The sequence below is a fragment of the Lottia gigantea genome (genome assembly GCF_000327385.1).
Source record: "Lottia gigantea unplaced genomic scaffold LOTGIsca_6, whole genome shotgun sequence".
Taxonomy (NCBI): Eukaryota; Metazoa; Mollusca; class Gastropoda; family Lottiidae; genus Lottia; species Lottia gigantea.
This window is the reverse complement of record NW_008710049.1, coordinates 3,477,602-3,495,327: the sequence shown is the minus strand read 5'-3', so window position 1 is coordinate 3,495,327 and position 17,726 is coordinate 3,477,602. Positions and strand designations below refer to the sequence as shown.

General features: G+C 34.0%; 1 protein-coding gene across 1 annotated transcript; it reads left to right on the top strand.

The window, feature by feature from the left end:
* Nucleotides 1-4,719: 4,719 nt before the first annotated feature.
* On the top strand, nt 4,720-16,684 carry LOTGIDRAFT_154761 (hypothetical protein; the record flags this gene model as incomplete). The annotated part of the gene is made up of 24 exons (XM_009063957.1): nt 4,720-4,779; nt 5,865-5,898; nt 6,270-6,395; nt 6,821-6,885; nt 7,551-7,677; nt 8,978-9,220; nt 9,717-9,803; nt 10,026-10,134; nt 10,574-10,665; nt 10,867-10,904; nt 11,175-11,411; nt 11,650-11,721; nt 11,929-12,052; nt 12,403-12,598; nt 12,960-13,112; nt 13,308-13,449; nt 13,803-13,906; nt 14,123-14,222; nt 14,681-14,831; nt 14,972-15,038; nt 15,227-15,293; nt 15,466-15,551; nt 16,096-16,264; nt 16,469-16,684. 24 exons carry the CDS (start codon nt 4,720-4,722, stop codon nt 16,682-16,684), a joined length of 2,865 nt encoding a protein of 954 aa, XP_009062205.1.
* Between the last annotated feature and the right edge of the window lie 1,042 nt (nt 16,685-17,726).

Below are 17,726 nucleotides of genomic sequence, written 5' to 3'. Positions count from 1 at the left end.
GAAAATCCTTGTTTGAGATATTTTTGATGGAATTATGCGATTTATACATTTCTAGTAGCCTACTTCTGAAGACTATTTACATATATTCAAATTTACATATATTCAAATAACCGCACATAATGGCACACCTGTCTCTTTTAAAAAACAACAGATTTAATCTTAAGGAATCGAATGATCGCTGACAGCAACTTCGTTAGTGGTGACAAAATATTGGATCTTGCAAAAGTTTATTATTTGTGTTGAATTCTTATGTTTTCCCTTCGTTATGCAACTATTCCACACAAAGCACAATTCCACGAATCGCCAAGATTTGTAAAGTTTAGGATTGTGGGGGTTCCTGGAATTTTAGCACATTTCCTTGGGTCAATTCACGAGTCTGTGCGATCTAGTTACGATGCAGGTACGATATAGTTACGAATATTCGTGGGATTCGCATGAATATTGTCAAGAATTCACTAAGATTTTAATACTGCCCGAAAGTTAGAAATCAGTTAGGAATCAGCTACGAATATGCCGAATGCATGTGCGAATTAGTTATAAATTAAAATGAATTCTTGACTGCTCTTAACAATTCTTGGGGTGTTCTCTCAAGATAGCCATAAAAATGCTCTACCCATGTTCGGACATCAGCTTCAAAATGGATGCCCAAAGTAGAACGGCTGTATTATTGGCTCTGGAATAAGTTAAGGATAATTACGAATGCTTACGAATTCAGTTACGATGCCTAAGAATGCATTACGAATTTGTTACGAATTAACTACGAAATTTTTGAATCGGGTACAAGGTATTTGTAGTAATACAGGCACAAGGTATTATGGTCATAGTAATAAGGGCACATGGTATTTTGGTCACAGTAAAACGGACACAAAGTATTTGGTCATAGTAACGCAGGCACAAGGTATTATGGTAACAGTCATACGAGCACAAGGTATTTAGGTCATAATAAAAAGGGCACATTGTAATTTGGACGCACTTACATTTACACCGCGTAATCGATACTCATTCTCAGAGCAATTACAGCATTATCAATTACGGATGGACACTCCCTTCGCAACGCCCTATTATTTGGCATGCCACAGATTTTTGACATCACTCACGAAAATAGCTGTCGGAGCCCGAATGGTCCGATTTATATCCGATCAGGCCCGAATTTGAACATTTCCTTCATCGTTTGTGCATCTGGTGTCAATTTCGGGACAGTGTGACGCGGCCTGCTTTAGAATTCACACAATTCGCAGACATCCAGTAAAAGATTGTTATATTCAAGAAACAATTATGAATTATGATCAATATTTATTTCTACAGGATTCATCCTTGGGAGATTCTTAACGAGCTTAATTGGACCTTTTATCTTGGTTTAAAAACAATATTTCAAATTTTAGGTGCGTTTTATTTCATTTCATTTAAGCAATATAAAATTAAAATTTCGTAACAAAAAATGACAAGAATTTTGTTGGCCTCTCAAATATTGTTTTTCTTTGTAAAATATTATCATTAGATCGAAATTTTTTTATTTTATAGTAACATAATAAATGAATACATAATTCGTTTCACAAAAGGACGATAAGATTTTATATCTCCATTAAAACAAGAACAATGACCGGAAAAAATAACCTTTTAAAGTTCTTTACATTAAAAAGGAATATTAAATTAAAGAAAATCCTGTTTGATTTCTCGGAAAAATCAATGATCGGACGATATTTTATTTTCTGTTGATTATTGGTCAAATATTGACAATTGCAAATATCTTGATATGTCAGTTGGTGGAACATACACTGATACCGACATCCACTGTTCACAGCGGATTAACAAGAATAATATAAGTGCATGGTGCTTGTGAATGAGTTGTTCCTAATTCCGAAAAAGGAATATTATTGAAACAAAACAACATTCAGTTTCCGTAAAGCTAATATTATACGGTGGGTTGTTTGGAAATAAAAAGGAAGAACTATTGCTCCTAAAATTGTCTATAAAATTGATTAATTTTCAAGTAGCCAAAAACACGCGATCTAAAGATTTCGTCAGATCTGAAAAGACGACCAAAGTGTTTTATTTCTTTGACAATCTAATAGAATCTACTATTCTTGTTTTTTTTTTAAATTTTAAAACCTAATCCTGAAATAACGGTAAAAATAAAATATAAAATATATAATCAACTGTAAGATTTAATCTTATCAAGGTAAAAAAAAATCGTTATTTTTCAGAGTAAAACTGCGGGACGTCTTATCGCCCAGTTCATTCCTAATGGCTATAATATTTCAATCTTTTAAACTAATTGTTCCATGTATTGATGGATTTTAGAAACAATAGAAACTCTTGAGGATATTAATACATAAATACATTGTTAAAGAGATTCGGTCGTATTACCAAGGCTTCGGTTTTGGAATTTTGACTGATCTGACTGACCTCTTTTAGTTCTTGGTACAGGATCACAACAAGACAACAAACAAAACGGTGAGAGCAGTCAGAATTCCAAAACCGAAACAATGTATCTAGCGTATAATTTGAAAACAATTGACCTCCTACTTTTCGACCGCTCACATTGACCGCAATTGTTATTAGAAAGTAGTACAGGGCCAACTGATGACATCTGGTGGCAACTACGATATTTAAGAACTATAGTCGGTGTACTTAAGAAGCGATAGGTCGGGTTCTTATATATGCCGGCAGTTGCTCGTGCATTTGCTTAAAAACAGAAACTGTTTAGCAAAGCTCAACAGTAACAGTGTTCTCATCTCACCGTCGAAATCTCAGCCTTCAAATCCATGTTTTTCCAGAATTATCCGCGATTGAAACTTAAAATGACGCCTCGCCTTTCCTTGAGACTCCCCCTTTTATAGAATACACTCGTCTTTGACGAGAATATATTTCGTCGCAGCTATATATGCGTAGACAAAGTGGCACTGGATAATACAAGTTAAACTTGGTATGGTTTGAGATCCTATCCAAAGAAGAATCACAGTCTTTTAAGCATTATTATAATTCGCGTTACTGTGCAAGCATTGTAAATTGACATCTCTGCGTTTAAAAATAAATTTTAACATCTCTTATCTATTGTCTGACTCACGACTCCTGTTTTTCTAGAAAATATCGAACATAATGGAACTGATATGAATATTATTATCTATTATAGGTTATAACAGTTAGGAAATATCCTATCAAACAGGATGGTATTAAAGAGATAACATATTAACTAAGGACAGACTTCTATATCTTACTTCCGTCCCTACTATTATTCAGTTGTCACATTAATTCACAATTTATGATATATCATGTTACGGATATTTAGCTGTGTTTTTATTTTGGTAAGTAAATAAATTTAACAATGATTTTAAGCTGAAAAGGCATAAAGAATAGTACTGACACTATTTATTGGTGAATCGTGGTATCGCTATACGACATGCCACGATACACGTATCGTAACGCGATAGTATTATGTATCGATACTCGACGATACCTCTCTTTTCATGAAAAGTGGGGATTTTTTTATATGAAATCACAAAATTTTCTCACTGACTGAACTTTTGGTAGCTAATAATAACACAGTAGACGTTAACCACTTACCTATACTAATATTGAAATTCTGAAGATAAATTGTTAAATTGTGATGGAAATTGATATAAATGTCTGTGTGCTAATTACATGTAATGAAAAAAAATCTACGGTAGTGATCTGCAACGATAGAAATTTAATTTGGACAACTTTGAATTGTATATTATTGTAGATTATATCAAAATGGCATATAAGCCTAATACATCGTTGCGGGGTTTTAGAGAAAAGACCCACAGACGAAACTTGAGGATATTGGACCGATATGCAGGCCATATCTTCAGATAATTATATTTATATGTTTTTTTTTTTAATGAAACAATGAGTAGACCGGCCGAAGAAAGGTTGAACACAGGGATTTTAAAGAGGTTTTCTAGCCTTATGTATCGGGGTACACCTTTAACCTCTATTTGGGACATTCTAATTCTTCTTCCGATGCCTGTGGTTGCAATTCGAGAAAGACTTAACCGGAAATGACACAGCTCCCGCAAGAGAATTCTACTACTACCAGATGTAGGAACCACTTTTGTAAAAACAACCAGTTTTGTAATAGCTCACCACTTTTGTAATAAAATCAACCGCTTTTGTAATACTTTCCAGTTTTGTAATAACATGCACCCATTTTTGTAATAAAATTAGGTCACCACTTTTGTCCAGGGGGGTGGTAATTGTCCGGGGGTAATTGTTCAGGGGGAATGATAGTCCGGCCTCAGGAGGTCATGGTCCTGGACCAATGGACCAATCATCCAATCTACTTCTCATCAACCACTGATAATGGATGATGGAAGTTGGATGCCGCCGCCGATGTTGGATGCCGCCAACGATGGATATAGTTTGAATGCCGCCGATGTTGGATGGATTGAAGTTGCATGTTGCTGCTGATGATGGCTCGACGCTTATGATGGGTATTGGATGCCGCCGATGTTGGATGATGGCACCGACACCATAATAACCTTATAGATTATTATAGACGTCCGTGGATGTTGAATGCCGCTGATGTTGAATGGTGGATCTTAGATGCCGCCTTTGATGGATGGATGCCGCTAATCTCGGATGATGGATGTTCGATGATGGATGCCGCTGATGATGGATGTTAGATGCCGCCAATGTTGGATTCTAATGATGATGCACATTGGATGGGTTGACTAAATAACACTGTGCCTATCTGACATGTGCCTAACTGACCGTGTGCCTAAAAGATGTGTGCCTAAAGTACTATGTCTAAATGAGGTGTGTTTAAAAATTCTGTGCCTAAATTACTGCATACCAGTTGGATGCTGCTCATTCCTAATTTCAAGGCTGACATGAAGCCTGACCACTTTTGTAATAAACTACTATCGGTTACCCACTTTTGTAATAAACTTAGCTGTTACAAAAGTGGTGACCCTTGATAGTATTACAAAAGCTGGCTAGCTTATTACAAAAGTGGTGACCTAATTTTATTACAAAAATGATGGGTGCATGTTATTACAAAATTGGTAAGTTTTTTACAAAAGCGGTTGATTTCATTACAAAAGTGGTGAGCTATTACAAAACTGGTCGTTATTACAAAAGTGGTTCCTACACCAGACCACAATAACATAATAATATTATGTTATCATCCCTTACTAGATGGCGGAATTTCTAACTTAAAATTGCCGACTCATTCTCATTTTGATTTACCGTTGCCTTATAAAACTCTAAATTTTACTTACTAAGCCTACGTCTTATATTGCTTAGTTTTAACGGAATGGAAGAGTTGAATGATATTAAGTTCTTAGAATGAACATTAAATTGAAAGTCTCAAACTTGGCCAATAAGTGTATATATATATTATATTCATGAGGACTTATCTGGTGCCGTGACCAAAACATAGAATTTATAAATAAGACGCATCGTATCACGAATACGGGTTTTGAGGAATGGGGGTGTGGTTTGGATACGATGGAATAAGACGATACATACATAACTAAGAAGTTATTTAAAGACGCTTCTAAGAATTCTTTAATAATTACTTTAGTTTTAAGAAAAATTACTTAGTTTTATGGATAATTACTTAGTTTTATGGCTTTCTGTTGTATAGTTTTGACACCAGTTAAGTCAACAGATGAACAAAGACTCATTTTTGCCAAGTTTGAAAATTCTAAACGTTTGGGTTATAGTAGATATTATAGACCTTATACCTTTAATAACAAAAACACATAGATTTGTGTTCAATTGGAGTAAACCTTATCTAGCCTAGCTTGTTATATTTTTGCAAACCTACTTTAATTAATAGGATGGGAAATTATTTAACGGGAAAATTATCTAATTATAATATTTTTATTGTTTTGTAGATCATTAGTGTTATAGTTGAAGGAAATATATTAGGTGAGTTGTACTAAGAAATGTATTGTGTGATTTTTTTGTCACAAATTCTATTGTCAATATCAATAAACATTTAACCAATCAAATGTTCTGTAAGAAAAAGGTGTTGTTAACCATATATAAGAGATTCTGGAATTTCCATTGAATATTATAAATTTGCATCGTCAGCCCACTTTGAACAGATTTTAACAGGTTAACGTGAATTGTGATAAATTGTAGCGCTGTCTGATAAAGAATATCGCGAGTGTAGTACCACACTGAAAACACACAACCAAGCATTTGACTCTCTATTTCAATCACTTTATAAAAAACAAAAGGGGAATTCTAAACACAAAGCCTAATCCATTGTCTGAATCAATTCTATTATTTTGTAGATGATGTTCCGTGTCGAGACAGTGATGTACGCTGTTTTGTGGATGCTGGTGAAAGCGGTTATTATCCAAACCTATGTAATAATACTAATGTGGCCTCCGATTGTAGCTATATGTGTGGGAAATGTAGTAAGCTCTCATATTTATTTCCTTGTAATTATGCCCGTGTTATGATATTATCAATCTTTACAATCGGGGTTTTCTTACCATTTTACCATGTATGAGCTTATACGTTGGATATAGAACCGTATATTGTATAAACATAATGACCTCCGCTGTAAGATGTTCACTTCAATCACCCATGATATAAAATAAAACAAAAAAATATTTCATATTTGGGTTTTCGACACGAGATCGATTCGAGTATTTCTCTACATCATATATTCAGATGTAACACTGTCGAAATATTTCCTTATAAAAATGACCATGCTTCAATTAGAGAAATGAATCTGGATGTTATCCCGCAATGTCGATAAGAGATTGGAGCACGTCTTTTTTAATGTTAATGTCACCGTGATTTAGATGTAACGCTGTCGACTGAAATTATGTTTCAGAGCACAAGATTTACTCTGATGCTGAAGTGTATTTTCCATTTGATGATTTGGACGATGACAACAAGGTATGTAAATATTTATTATAATAGACTTATATAGCATCTACTCCTATTCGCCATATCCAATACAAACAGGTTAATCAAAACATTTTACATCTGAAAATAGTTACATCAATTAATATTACGTGTTTTGATAGATTTTACATTTAACTTTTTTACTTAATGTTATAACAAATTAAATATCATTTCCTATATAAATAATAAAAAAATGATCGTAGAAATATATCGTGAATTAAAATAAAAACCCCAAAATAATAAAGCTTTACACCAAAACAAACATCACCGTGCAGGGGAGAAAAGGACACCCCACCCCTACAAACACTCTGTTATGACACCACTGTTCAACTGTCGAGGCATCTTTCAGGTGAGCCCATGTAGCACATAGAACTCGGTTTATTGTCCTTGTCTAACGGTTTTGGATGTTGTTTCATTTTATCCTCAGACCTTCTTGAAATTAAAAATACGCAGGAAGACCATGGATTCCCAAAAATATTTAAACACAGAAAGTGCTACCCGACAGTCCTTTAGAACAAGTTGAAATTGAAATGGCAGTATTTCCTGATATTAGCAGTGGATTTGGGTATAATTTTCTGATATGTTAAAGCTTGATTTCTATTAGTCGCTGTTATTGTCGTAGGCTCTATCTGTTCTATTATCTGTTATCAATTCAGTTTACAGATAAAAGTGGGTTTAAATCTGAAGAAATATCAGGCGAGATTACTCTAATGGATCAAGGAAGGCGACTTGGTGCGGTGATGATTAACAAGTCATCTTGTTTGGACCTAGGTGAATTTGATGGTAAGTCATTAGATATCAATCTGATAAACATGAAATCTAATTAAAATAAGATTACAATTTCGTTTCCTTACTTTTTTTTCCATCGTAATCTAAAAAAAAATTTAAACCAATACTGCGTACCATTGATGTTCATTCCAACCAATTACAGCGCTTCATGCACAGTCTGTGTCTAAATATCGACTATGAATGGGATAGAGAAACCCAGATATGACCAATGAGATTGTGAGACTGTCGTTACTCACTTGCAAAAGTGGCGTGTGATTGTCTGTTATAATCTAGTTTTAATTAGATTGATAAGCATTCAGATCTGGACTTTTATGGTGTTTTTTTCTGAAGGGGGTCCTCTTCTGGACATCATAGCCTGTCGAGAATATTTTCTAAAATATGTTCTGTACAGATTTTACCCTAAAGTATCAAAAGTTCTCACATTTACACTTACCAATCAAAAACTATATTAAAATACAAGCCAATGATTGGTTGAATATTAAATGACCTGGAACAAAAGATACATAACAATTCCTGGTTAGGTCATATAAGGCAACTGGAGTCACTCATAAGATGTCAGTATAAGGATGAGCTAAGTTCTTGAAGATCGTATTTTCGTCAAATTCAAGGGTTGTTCAGTTGTTACATTTAACATCCGCTGGTTTTATATCTTACGGTGGATGAACAGTCTGTATAGTAATACAAAGCTGGTTGGCGAAAGTTTGATTTATAGCAACTTGTAGCTACTTGCTTATAAAATGTCAAATTCGATGAAATATCGCTCATTAATGGTAAATTGTTTTTTTAGCCTCTTGTTTGAGTAATCCGGGCCCGTGTGATGGGATCACTTTTTCAATTTTTTTCTCATACAGTTATCCCGTCATTGTCAACAAAGACCTAACATTTATTACAACCGGTAAGATAAAAGTTCCAAGAAATATGTTTTTAAATCTTCTACCAATATATTCTTGTTATATGATAGGCAAATTTTGTATTCTTAATCTGGCTTATATGCTTTCTAGGCGCAGAAATGTAAGAAACGAAATAATTTTTGATGCTTCCCCCGTACTCATCAGTAGAAGATCTCATCAAAGACTTCATAATGTACAAGTTGCAGTTGTTAAGTATTCTGACTTCGACATGTGAATACGACTGAAAAATTTGGTATTACTAATTATAATACATTGCATTTAAGAAGCTTTTCAGGTACCATTCCCAACCCAGGTTTGGAAACAGGAGTTTAGGTTTAGATCATGGTCATGTCTACCTGTAATGTTTGGGAAACTCTAACTCATACATATTTCTTTTCCTTTAGGGGGACATAAAGATTCTACAGGAATATATTTTGGTTACAATCGAAAGTTAAATGTATTTATAGTCACTGTAAACACAAAAAAGAGACAATACACAGCCAGTTTTGATGAATCTATAGTACCAGTTAGCTCCAGATGGTTTATGAGCATAGTCGTAACCTGTAATTTTAGAGGTAATAAACGCAACAGTCAGGCAGAATTGGGATTGGGAAACCAATATCCACCACCCCATGTAGCCACCAGTGGTAACAGTTTGGCATCGCTCATAACATAACGAGAAGGAATTTTATTAAATCAAACAACATAATCAATAGATCTCAGAAGATATATAGTCAGGCTAAGATATGCAAATCAAGGAACGATTCAAAACCTTAAACACGACCAGTCCAATTAATTACTGGCTGGTTTTTGTAATATTCAACACAAGTACGAACTATAAAGATTTTCTATATACATGTATATATATGTATACCAAAAAAATGCTTGTGTTTGTTTCCCAAATAGGACAAGGCAATGTAAAAATACCCTTTCTCAACTGTACCGAGGAATTGCAGTTTCGCAATAATATAACACCATTACCTACAGTTTCGCAATAATATAACACCATTACCTACATTGGACAATGGTGAGGGGTGCGATGTCCAATATTATATAAGGCTGTGGAATAATATTTAAGCACATCGTTGTAACAATACAGCTGTCTATTGTAGACATAAGGCTTTATACATTTTTCCATTACAGTTCCCAGAATACCTGATCAGATTCAGAATTCTTTAGAAAATCTGAATTTTAGTCCAAAGGTTGATAATAGCCTGGTTTACCATGAAGGTAAGTTTATACATACAGAGATCTTGGATTGCTAGATAGTTAGCATTTGTTCAGTCAGTCATAAGCTAACTATTTTGAAAACTTGTTGCAAGTTGTTTTAAGTTCGAAATGAATCTAATGAACATTTACAGTTTTTGGTCATAGTGTCATTACCTGAATTATAACAATTCTACTAGTTGACGGAGTACAATAGATGTTTCATCCAATATTTTTGGATTCTAGGTTTGAAAGTATATATTGAAGGAGAGTTGAAAATACATGAGAGAAACTATACCACTATTCCAATAGATAACGATTATGACTCGGCCAGAATAGGATGTGTGGACAAAGAGTAAGTTGAAGATAACCACAAAGTTATAAATCTGTTACAAAAACAGAAAGTTAATAGCAGTCACGACTATCTTTAGTATTAATGATTTAAGAATAAAGTAAGCACTTTGTGTGTAACTATCATAAAGAGATGTGAGCAGGTTCGAGGATAAAGGTTCTTTGGCCTGAGAATGACTGTAACAAATTCTATTGGAAAATTTTTCTTCACATCAGGCTTTTGCCGTTTCGTATCAATCCATCAAAATACATTTTCGATGCAGCACACAAGGAACTTGTAATCTTGCTGAATCCTGGGCTTAGTCATCTCGTCTGAAAATAGTGATTATTCTTGAAAACTATTGCAAAAAAGTCATTTATCAATATTCAAATAATTGCCTCCTCTCACGTTTTCAAAATTCCCTAGATTTATTCTGAATTTAAGTTCGTGCTTATATTTACAGCAAACCTTGGTCAAACTTTATCCGAGTTGATGAGTTCGCCTTTTGGAACAGGGTGCTAAAGCCACGTGAGGTATTCGATGTAGCTGTTGCAAGTAAGTATCTTCTGGTATCACCGAAGCTGTCTGTTCTACACTGACATACATAATACGAACGAAAATAAGTGGAAAGGAATATCACCTACCACCAATTATGATTAAAGGCTCATTTTGGCCAAGTTTAAAAATTTCAACTTTGAAATGAAGGAATCTGTAAGTATTTGCTTACAATTTCAATATGAAGTTTTTTCTTTTCAGATAGTATAAAGACATTTGAGGAACCCATCAATCAGTTGGTAATGTATCTTTTTTAATGTATTATAGAATACCACGTTATTGATGCATCCTGACTAATAGAACTCATTGCTGCAGTATTTTACAACTATTGATTGTCACGCTGGTTAAGAATACAATTAAATAAAATGGCATCAACCTAACAAGAAATTTGAGACACATATTTCCCTAAACATTTATTGTTATGACAATATCTTTCAAAAGAATAAATGTAAGGTTTGTGATGTTATCCTTCGTAAAGTTAGTAAAAGTCTGATCTCTGTTTTGTGCAGGATTCTACAGTATCAGAAACAAATAATCTAGAAACAGCAACGTCAGTAGTTTCATCCCTTGAACAAATTGTAAAGACCAAGCCCCTATCACATAATGATATTAAAGAAATGGTAGGTCTATGGGAAAGACTCGCGGCAGCTCAGTACTTACCACAGATTAAATTAAGCAGATTCTCTAGAGTTCGTGCTTCCAGTGATAAACCTGTTCAAAATACTACAGAAGAAAGCTTAGTATCGGTAAGAACAATTTACAAACAAAGGTATTTTTGCCGATATCAATATCAGTCTTTTGTTATTCAGACTGAAAAGTGAAAATGCAAATAAACCAATCGGATCTTATGCGGTATTTTCTGTTGAAATAATTTACAAAACTGATGGTGGATTTATCTATAAAGTTCAATTTCCAATTCTAGATTGACAGAACGAGGTTGAAATAAGATCGAATGATAATGATTTTGTTGTTTGTGTATTATAGAAAGTGAGTGATACTATAGATGGTGTATTAGGAAAAACAAACAGAGGTGCTGTTAAAGATCTTTCTGATAAGGTAACCATTCTAGAAGTCTCTCATTTATCAACATATTTAACAAATACGTTTATTCAGAGTTCATATTTTTCATAAAACGGAATGAAGATGTTTATTGAAAATACAACAACAAAAAGTTTTGTATCATTAACTGAAAGCTAGATGTCGCTCTATTTTTCACCTTCACATGTTACTTTTATTGTTAAGCATATGACATATCTCTTTTAGGAACCAGAATCTCTGCCAAATTTAGTAGAAGCCGTAGATGACTTTTTAGGAAAAGTATCCAGATATTCACTTCAGAATGAATCAAATGGAACATACGAAGCAACCGAGATACGAGATTCCGTAGGTACTGTGTCAACGTTTCCATTGCCATAATCCGGTTTCGAAATCAAACCTGCGTTACGAAATATGTATATAAATACCGTTCTTTGACATTGACAAAAAAGCATTCAAAATACAGTCTAAAAATTGGGCACAGACTATCAGTCTAAAGTCAAGACAAAATCTCTACTAGTCACACCTCTTTGAAGATATTACCAGTGGCAAAACAAATGCACTTCCACAACAATATATTTTGTTATGTCGTTATCATGTCAGTCGATATCAACTCTGTGACACCAATTTATTCAAGATAAAACTGTTTCGATTGAAACACTGGCAAGATATTTGTGATATCACGACTATCTATTATTGTAGAAATTCGAGTAAAAGTAGATAGTGTTTCTAAAGAGAATTATGAATATCAACATGGTTCCTCGGTAATTTTAGAAACAGACAACAGATCTAGTGTATTACTGGTTAATGTTTTATATAAAGGAATTGGTAATCTGTTTCCAACTGATCACAATATTGATTTACAGTATAAACATAATGACAGTGAAAAAACAAATAGGTAAACCTTTCAAAATGTAGATGTCAAATATGAAATATGACCATATAGTCGATTTGAAATACATGTACTAATTTCTTCTGTTTTCATATATCCTCCTCCTCTCTGTGTAACTGACAATCCATGACGCAAGAAGGCATCACCGGTTTCAGAAGAATGAGTATAACTCCATTTCATATGCAATACATACTACCGTAATGATAATGGTAATTGAACATGTATATACTAAATATGAAGATTTTAATCTGCACAACAATGAAGAGATATTAGTTAAACGCAAAAAAGAACACCACAGGCCATGGGCGAAAATGATTGTATCAGGCTACTAACCTAGGCCATTAACTTGATTATTTTTTTGTTTCAGTTCTTACCTTGAACTAGGTGAAGATATACTCGGGATGTCAGTATATGATGATGATAGTCTAGTCAACTCCAATATCCAATATAAATTTAAACTACCAGAGATTAATGGTTCTGATGTCTATCCTCATTGTGTCTATTTAGATTTCAAAAACAGGTAACTATCCAAATAGTTTTCTGTTATAATTTCAAGAAAAGGAACAAAGGAACACATTTTTATTTTATATTCAGGGATTTTGAAAAATGACTCAAGTGTTGCAATCTGTAACGATATGTGTATTAACATTCAACTTAAAGATGTGTGGATCTCAAAATGAAATCCAGTAATATTGTCATGTCACCTTTTTTCTAGTTCAAAAGATGGTGTTAGTACAGTGTTGCCATATTGGACGGATACAGGCTGTGTTTTACTGCAGGTTGCCAAAGATTCGGTGACGTGCTCTTGCAGCCATCTCACCAACTTCGCTATTCTGATGCAGATTGTTCCTTTTGAGGTTTGTGTTTTAATAACATATATTTCATGTAGATAAATATTCCCCATTATTGAAACACCTTTAGCGAATCTTGATATATATTACTGACCAAAGTCTTTGTGCTAAAAACTTTTTGCTCATATATTGCTTTTCATTAGGGATTGACTCAAGCGGTAAGTCGTTTTTATTATTGATTTTATTTGAGGAGGGTTCTTATATCCATCAACGTTTGTAAATTAAGTACCGTAGAAAAGCCATCGTTCCTAACTATATCAGTCAACCAAGCTGTTCTAAGGTAAGCGTAATAATAATCTTCTATGTAGAACCCGAGTTGCGTGTGTTATAAATTATGACTTTTGCTTTCTATCTTTCAGATCAGTGAAAAGGACAAGATGGCATTAGAAACAATAACCTTTATTGGATGCGCCCTGTCGATAATGGGAGGCATTTTGACAGTATTAACATTCTTATTTCTAAGGTATATCAAGCTTTAGTTTAAGGAAATCATAATCATTACATTGAAATTCTCTTACAGGACAAACCTATAGTTTTATAGAATATGAATCATGACCTATTCAAGAATTAATATTTACTTTCATTTTCAAGTAATAAAATGTCTTTATTCCAAACGATGTCAGAAAAACTTGAGTCGAGTTTTTTGGAGGGATTTTAATATATTTATTTCCAATTTTAGAATTTATACAAACCGTGTAATGATTCACATGAATCTAGCAGTAGCTATAATAGGTGCTCAGATATTAATGTTGATTGAGGAAGCTATCGCCAGGGGAACAGTTAGTATTTATTTTATTTACTAACTATTAGCCTTTTAGGTAGTTAGAAAAACTCAAGGCTACTTCGACCGAACCATCTGCCTCAAATCCAGCCTCTGATAGCTATTTTGAAAGTTGTTAGCTGGTGTAGACACAGAAAAACTACTCCCTGTTTTATGGGGATATGTCGGCACTACAGTCGATAGAGGCAGATGAGCCAGTATGATGGCTGCTTCATTACATCAACATATCAGTTATTTTTATCAACTATCTTGTCGAACCTTTATCATTGCAAGATAGCAAGGTATATGATATATAATCATGTTTAGAATGGTTTCCTTTATAAGCTTCTATGACTAATGACAATCTACATATAGTTTTATCTAATATCCAAATATATCGGAACTTGAACCGCGGACAATGTCCCAAAAGTAATTGCCCATCAACATACAATAAAATAATTTTTCGCTACTTTTCAGGCCGCATGTACTGCCGTGACATTGTTACTATATTATTTTAATATGTCGATATTTAGTTGGATGTTGGTGGAAGGGATCCAGTTGTTTCTACAGATTGTGGTTGTTTTTACTTCAGATAGTAAAATGAAGATATTTTATGGTATTGGCTGGGGTAAGCTTAAAGATCAAATGAAATGTTTCTGAAATATTATTTAGTTTTCGACCCTGTTAAGACAAAAATAAACAAAGCTTGTTTTCAAATAAAGGTAATCCTTTCAATAATGAATTGACACTGTCTTTATATGTTTCCAGGTGCTCCGATTCTGTTGGCGACGATATGTTTAGCTGTTTTGAATTCAGATCTTGGGCAACACGGGGTGTAAGTAGTTTTGTAAGATTTGCATTGGTGAGACCCGGTATTTCAAGCTATTTGAATATTTAAATGAATGCAATCTCACTACCAAGAGTAATTATACAGACCAATTCCATCTTCTTTTTCTATATTATCAATTGATATGTGCCTTTGTCCTTAAGTTTTGATTTCATCTAAGACATTATCCCTTCTAGATGCTGGTTATCACCTCATGATAATTCTATCTGGGCATTTGCTGTTCCTGCTTTAGCGGTGATTTTTGTAAGTACACCACATTTATCTCACTTACATTACTAACATCACAATGTCCTTATTCTCTGCTATGTACATGCATCTATCACAATTTGAGCTAGGAATACTAGGGCGTATTTATGTGGTTTGCCTCTTCATTGTCTTCTTAAGCAACATCTTGCTATTTCTGTTTGTATTGCAGACTAACCTGGTGATATTAGTTATTGTGATGAAGGTTGTCTACAGTATGAGTAATACGATGGATAAACCAAAACTAGCTGTCATCAGGTAAGGAGGGTGATGATAATGTATAGACTTATTTCATTTCAATTTCCATGGTTATATCATTTTTCATTGAAGACTTTCTCAAAACTTCATATGTGTCTTATTAGTCTATATACAAAAAACAACAATTAACTTCACATAGCTCTGGTGCTTATTCTGATTCAAAACACTTCTAGAAGGAGATTGTATTTAGGGACTAATGTGCTATTTTTTTACCAATCGTACCTTAGTTTCAGAACGGTAATTTTCACAGCTCACCGTCGATTTTGAACGTTCAAATCCATGCGTGTCCAGAATCACCCACGTTTGAAAGTTAAAAAGAGTCATCTTTTCTTGAGACATGAAGGACATATAGAAATAGAAAAACAAAATCCTATTTTGGGGTATTTTTGAATGAATTATGCGATTTTCGTACATTTCTTGTTGCTTATTTCTGAAGACTATTCGCATATATTCAAGACCCAAAATTAACCGAAAATGGCGTGTCCCATTTGTATATCGCATAGTAAATAAGATAATTTGACATGAATCTATAATATATTTATAGGAATGCTGTCAAAGCCAGTGTTCTGCTATTACCACTATTAGGTTGTACATGGTTATTTGGAGTTCTTGCTGTTTCAAGTGAAACTGTTATATTCCAATATTTGTTCACCGTTACCAACACACTACAAGGCTTCATGTTGTTCTTCTGCCATTGCGTCTGGAACACAGAGGTAGGTAGTCCCCTCATAGGGGTCTGAAACAAGTCATACAAGACCAACACCACGACAAAGCTTCCGTTTGTACGATGCATGAGGTTATAACAATGCAATTTGATTCTTGATTCATTCCTGCACATCAAAAGATTGATTGATAGGTATATAATATGTCCATCTTGTATTTTGTATTTTGTAATTTATGTGGTCATCCGATTTTAGGTTAGAGAAAGTTTCATGAGAAGAAAGGCTGTATGGGATGCCAGTCGTCACTTCCGAGTGGATCCTGTTTCCCAAGCTCCCAGAGTGAATGAAATACGTCATGAAGCAGACGGTCGGCGACGAACCAGACGTGATAGAGCTGGGACGCCCTCTACCGACAGTTTCGATATGGCGTCTACACCAGTCAGTAATAAATATGGTCATCGTCGTATTTAATCTGAAGATTATAACAAAACAGGTTATCATAAGGGATCCCTGAGTTACGACATACGACAGGCAATGGTTTTAACTTTTATTCAGGAGATGACAGAGCCCAGGATGAAATTTCTATCATATGAGAAAGTATATAGCACCCGTATTTATTTGTTAAAATTTATCTTATTTAAATATTTAACACCATTTGTTTTATTTTTTTCGACAAATATGTACAGTTTATCTATTTAATGTTCCGTATTCCGATCATTTTATTGTCCCTCCACCATCCTCACAATATTTACACTGTTCATCCAATTCCTGTGATATTTACTGAACGGGGTTCTTTTTCATTGTTGCTTTAGTTTCAGCACAGACATTGTGTTGTGAAGGAATTGGCGGACCAATAAAATATGTCATTAAAATTAGCTGGGACAATAATGTGCTTGTTTCCTTTAATTCCACAACTAAGATGAACCTAGATATTCCATGATTTTTACTGTGCCGTTCTGTGCTAATTTGTCACTGATTTTTATAGACAGTAAAGTTGTTAGGCAAACTAACACTTCTCTATAGCAGTACATTCTATTCTTACTTTCTATTATTATGCTATTATTATATTTCCATACATTTGATTTCTCATTATTCATTCTCAATATCACATTCATGATGACAATGGTATTAACAAAATGGCAAACGGTCCGACTTGTTCATAGTCGTTTTGTATGGGTTTTAAGTTGACGTGAGGTCGACATGAAAAGTGATCCTTGGTGATTATTGAGCGTAGGCATGTTGGTCTGTATAATTATCGACTAAAACGGTAAGCTAAAATCAATTTTTACTTTGAAACTCTCGTTTCAACTGCCTTGAATTCGATAATGTACGTCAATTTCTACAATAATCTACAAGTAATGAGCTATGTTTGTTGGTGCATCCTTATTACTAAAAGTTTGTTACTAAAATTCCTGTAAGTCCTTAACCTCCATAGTTACGTACTGTTTCGAACTCGATATAACTTATAACTTCAAGTGACTACCTGTACATGGCACTGACTAAATCACGGTTT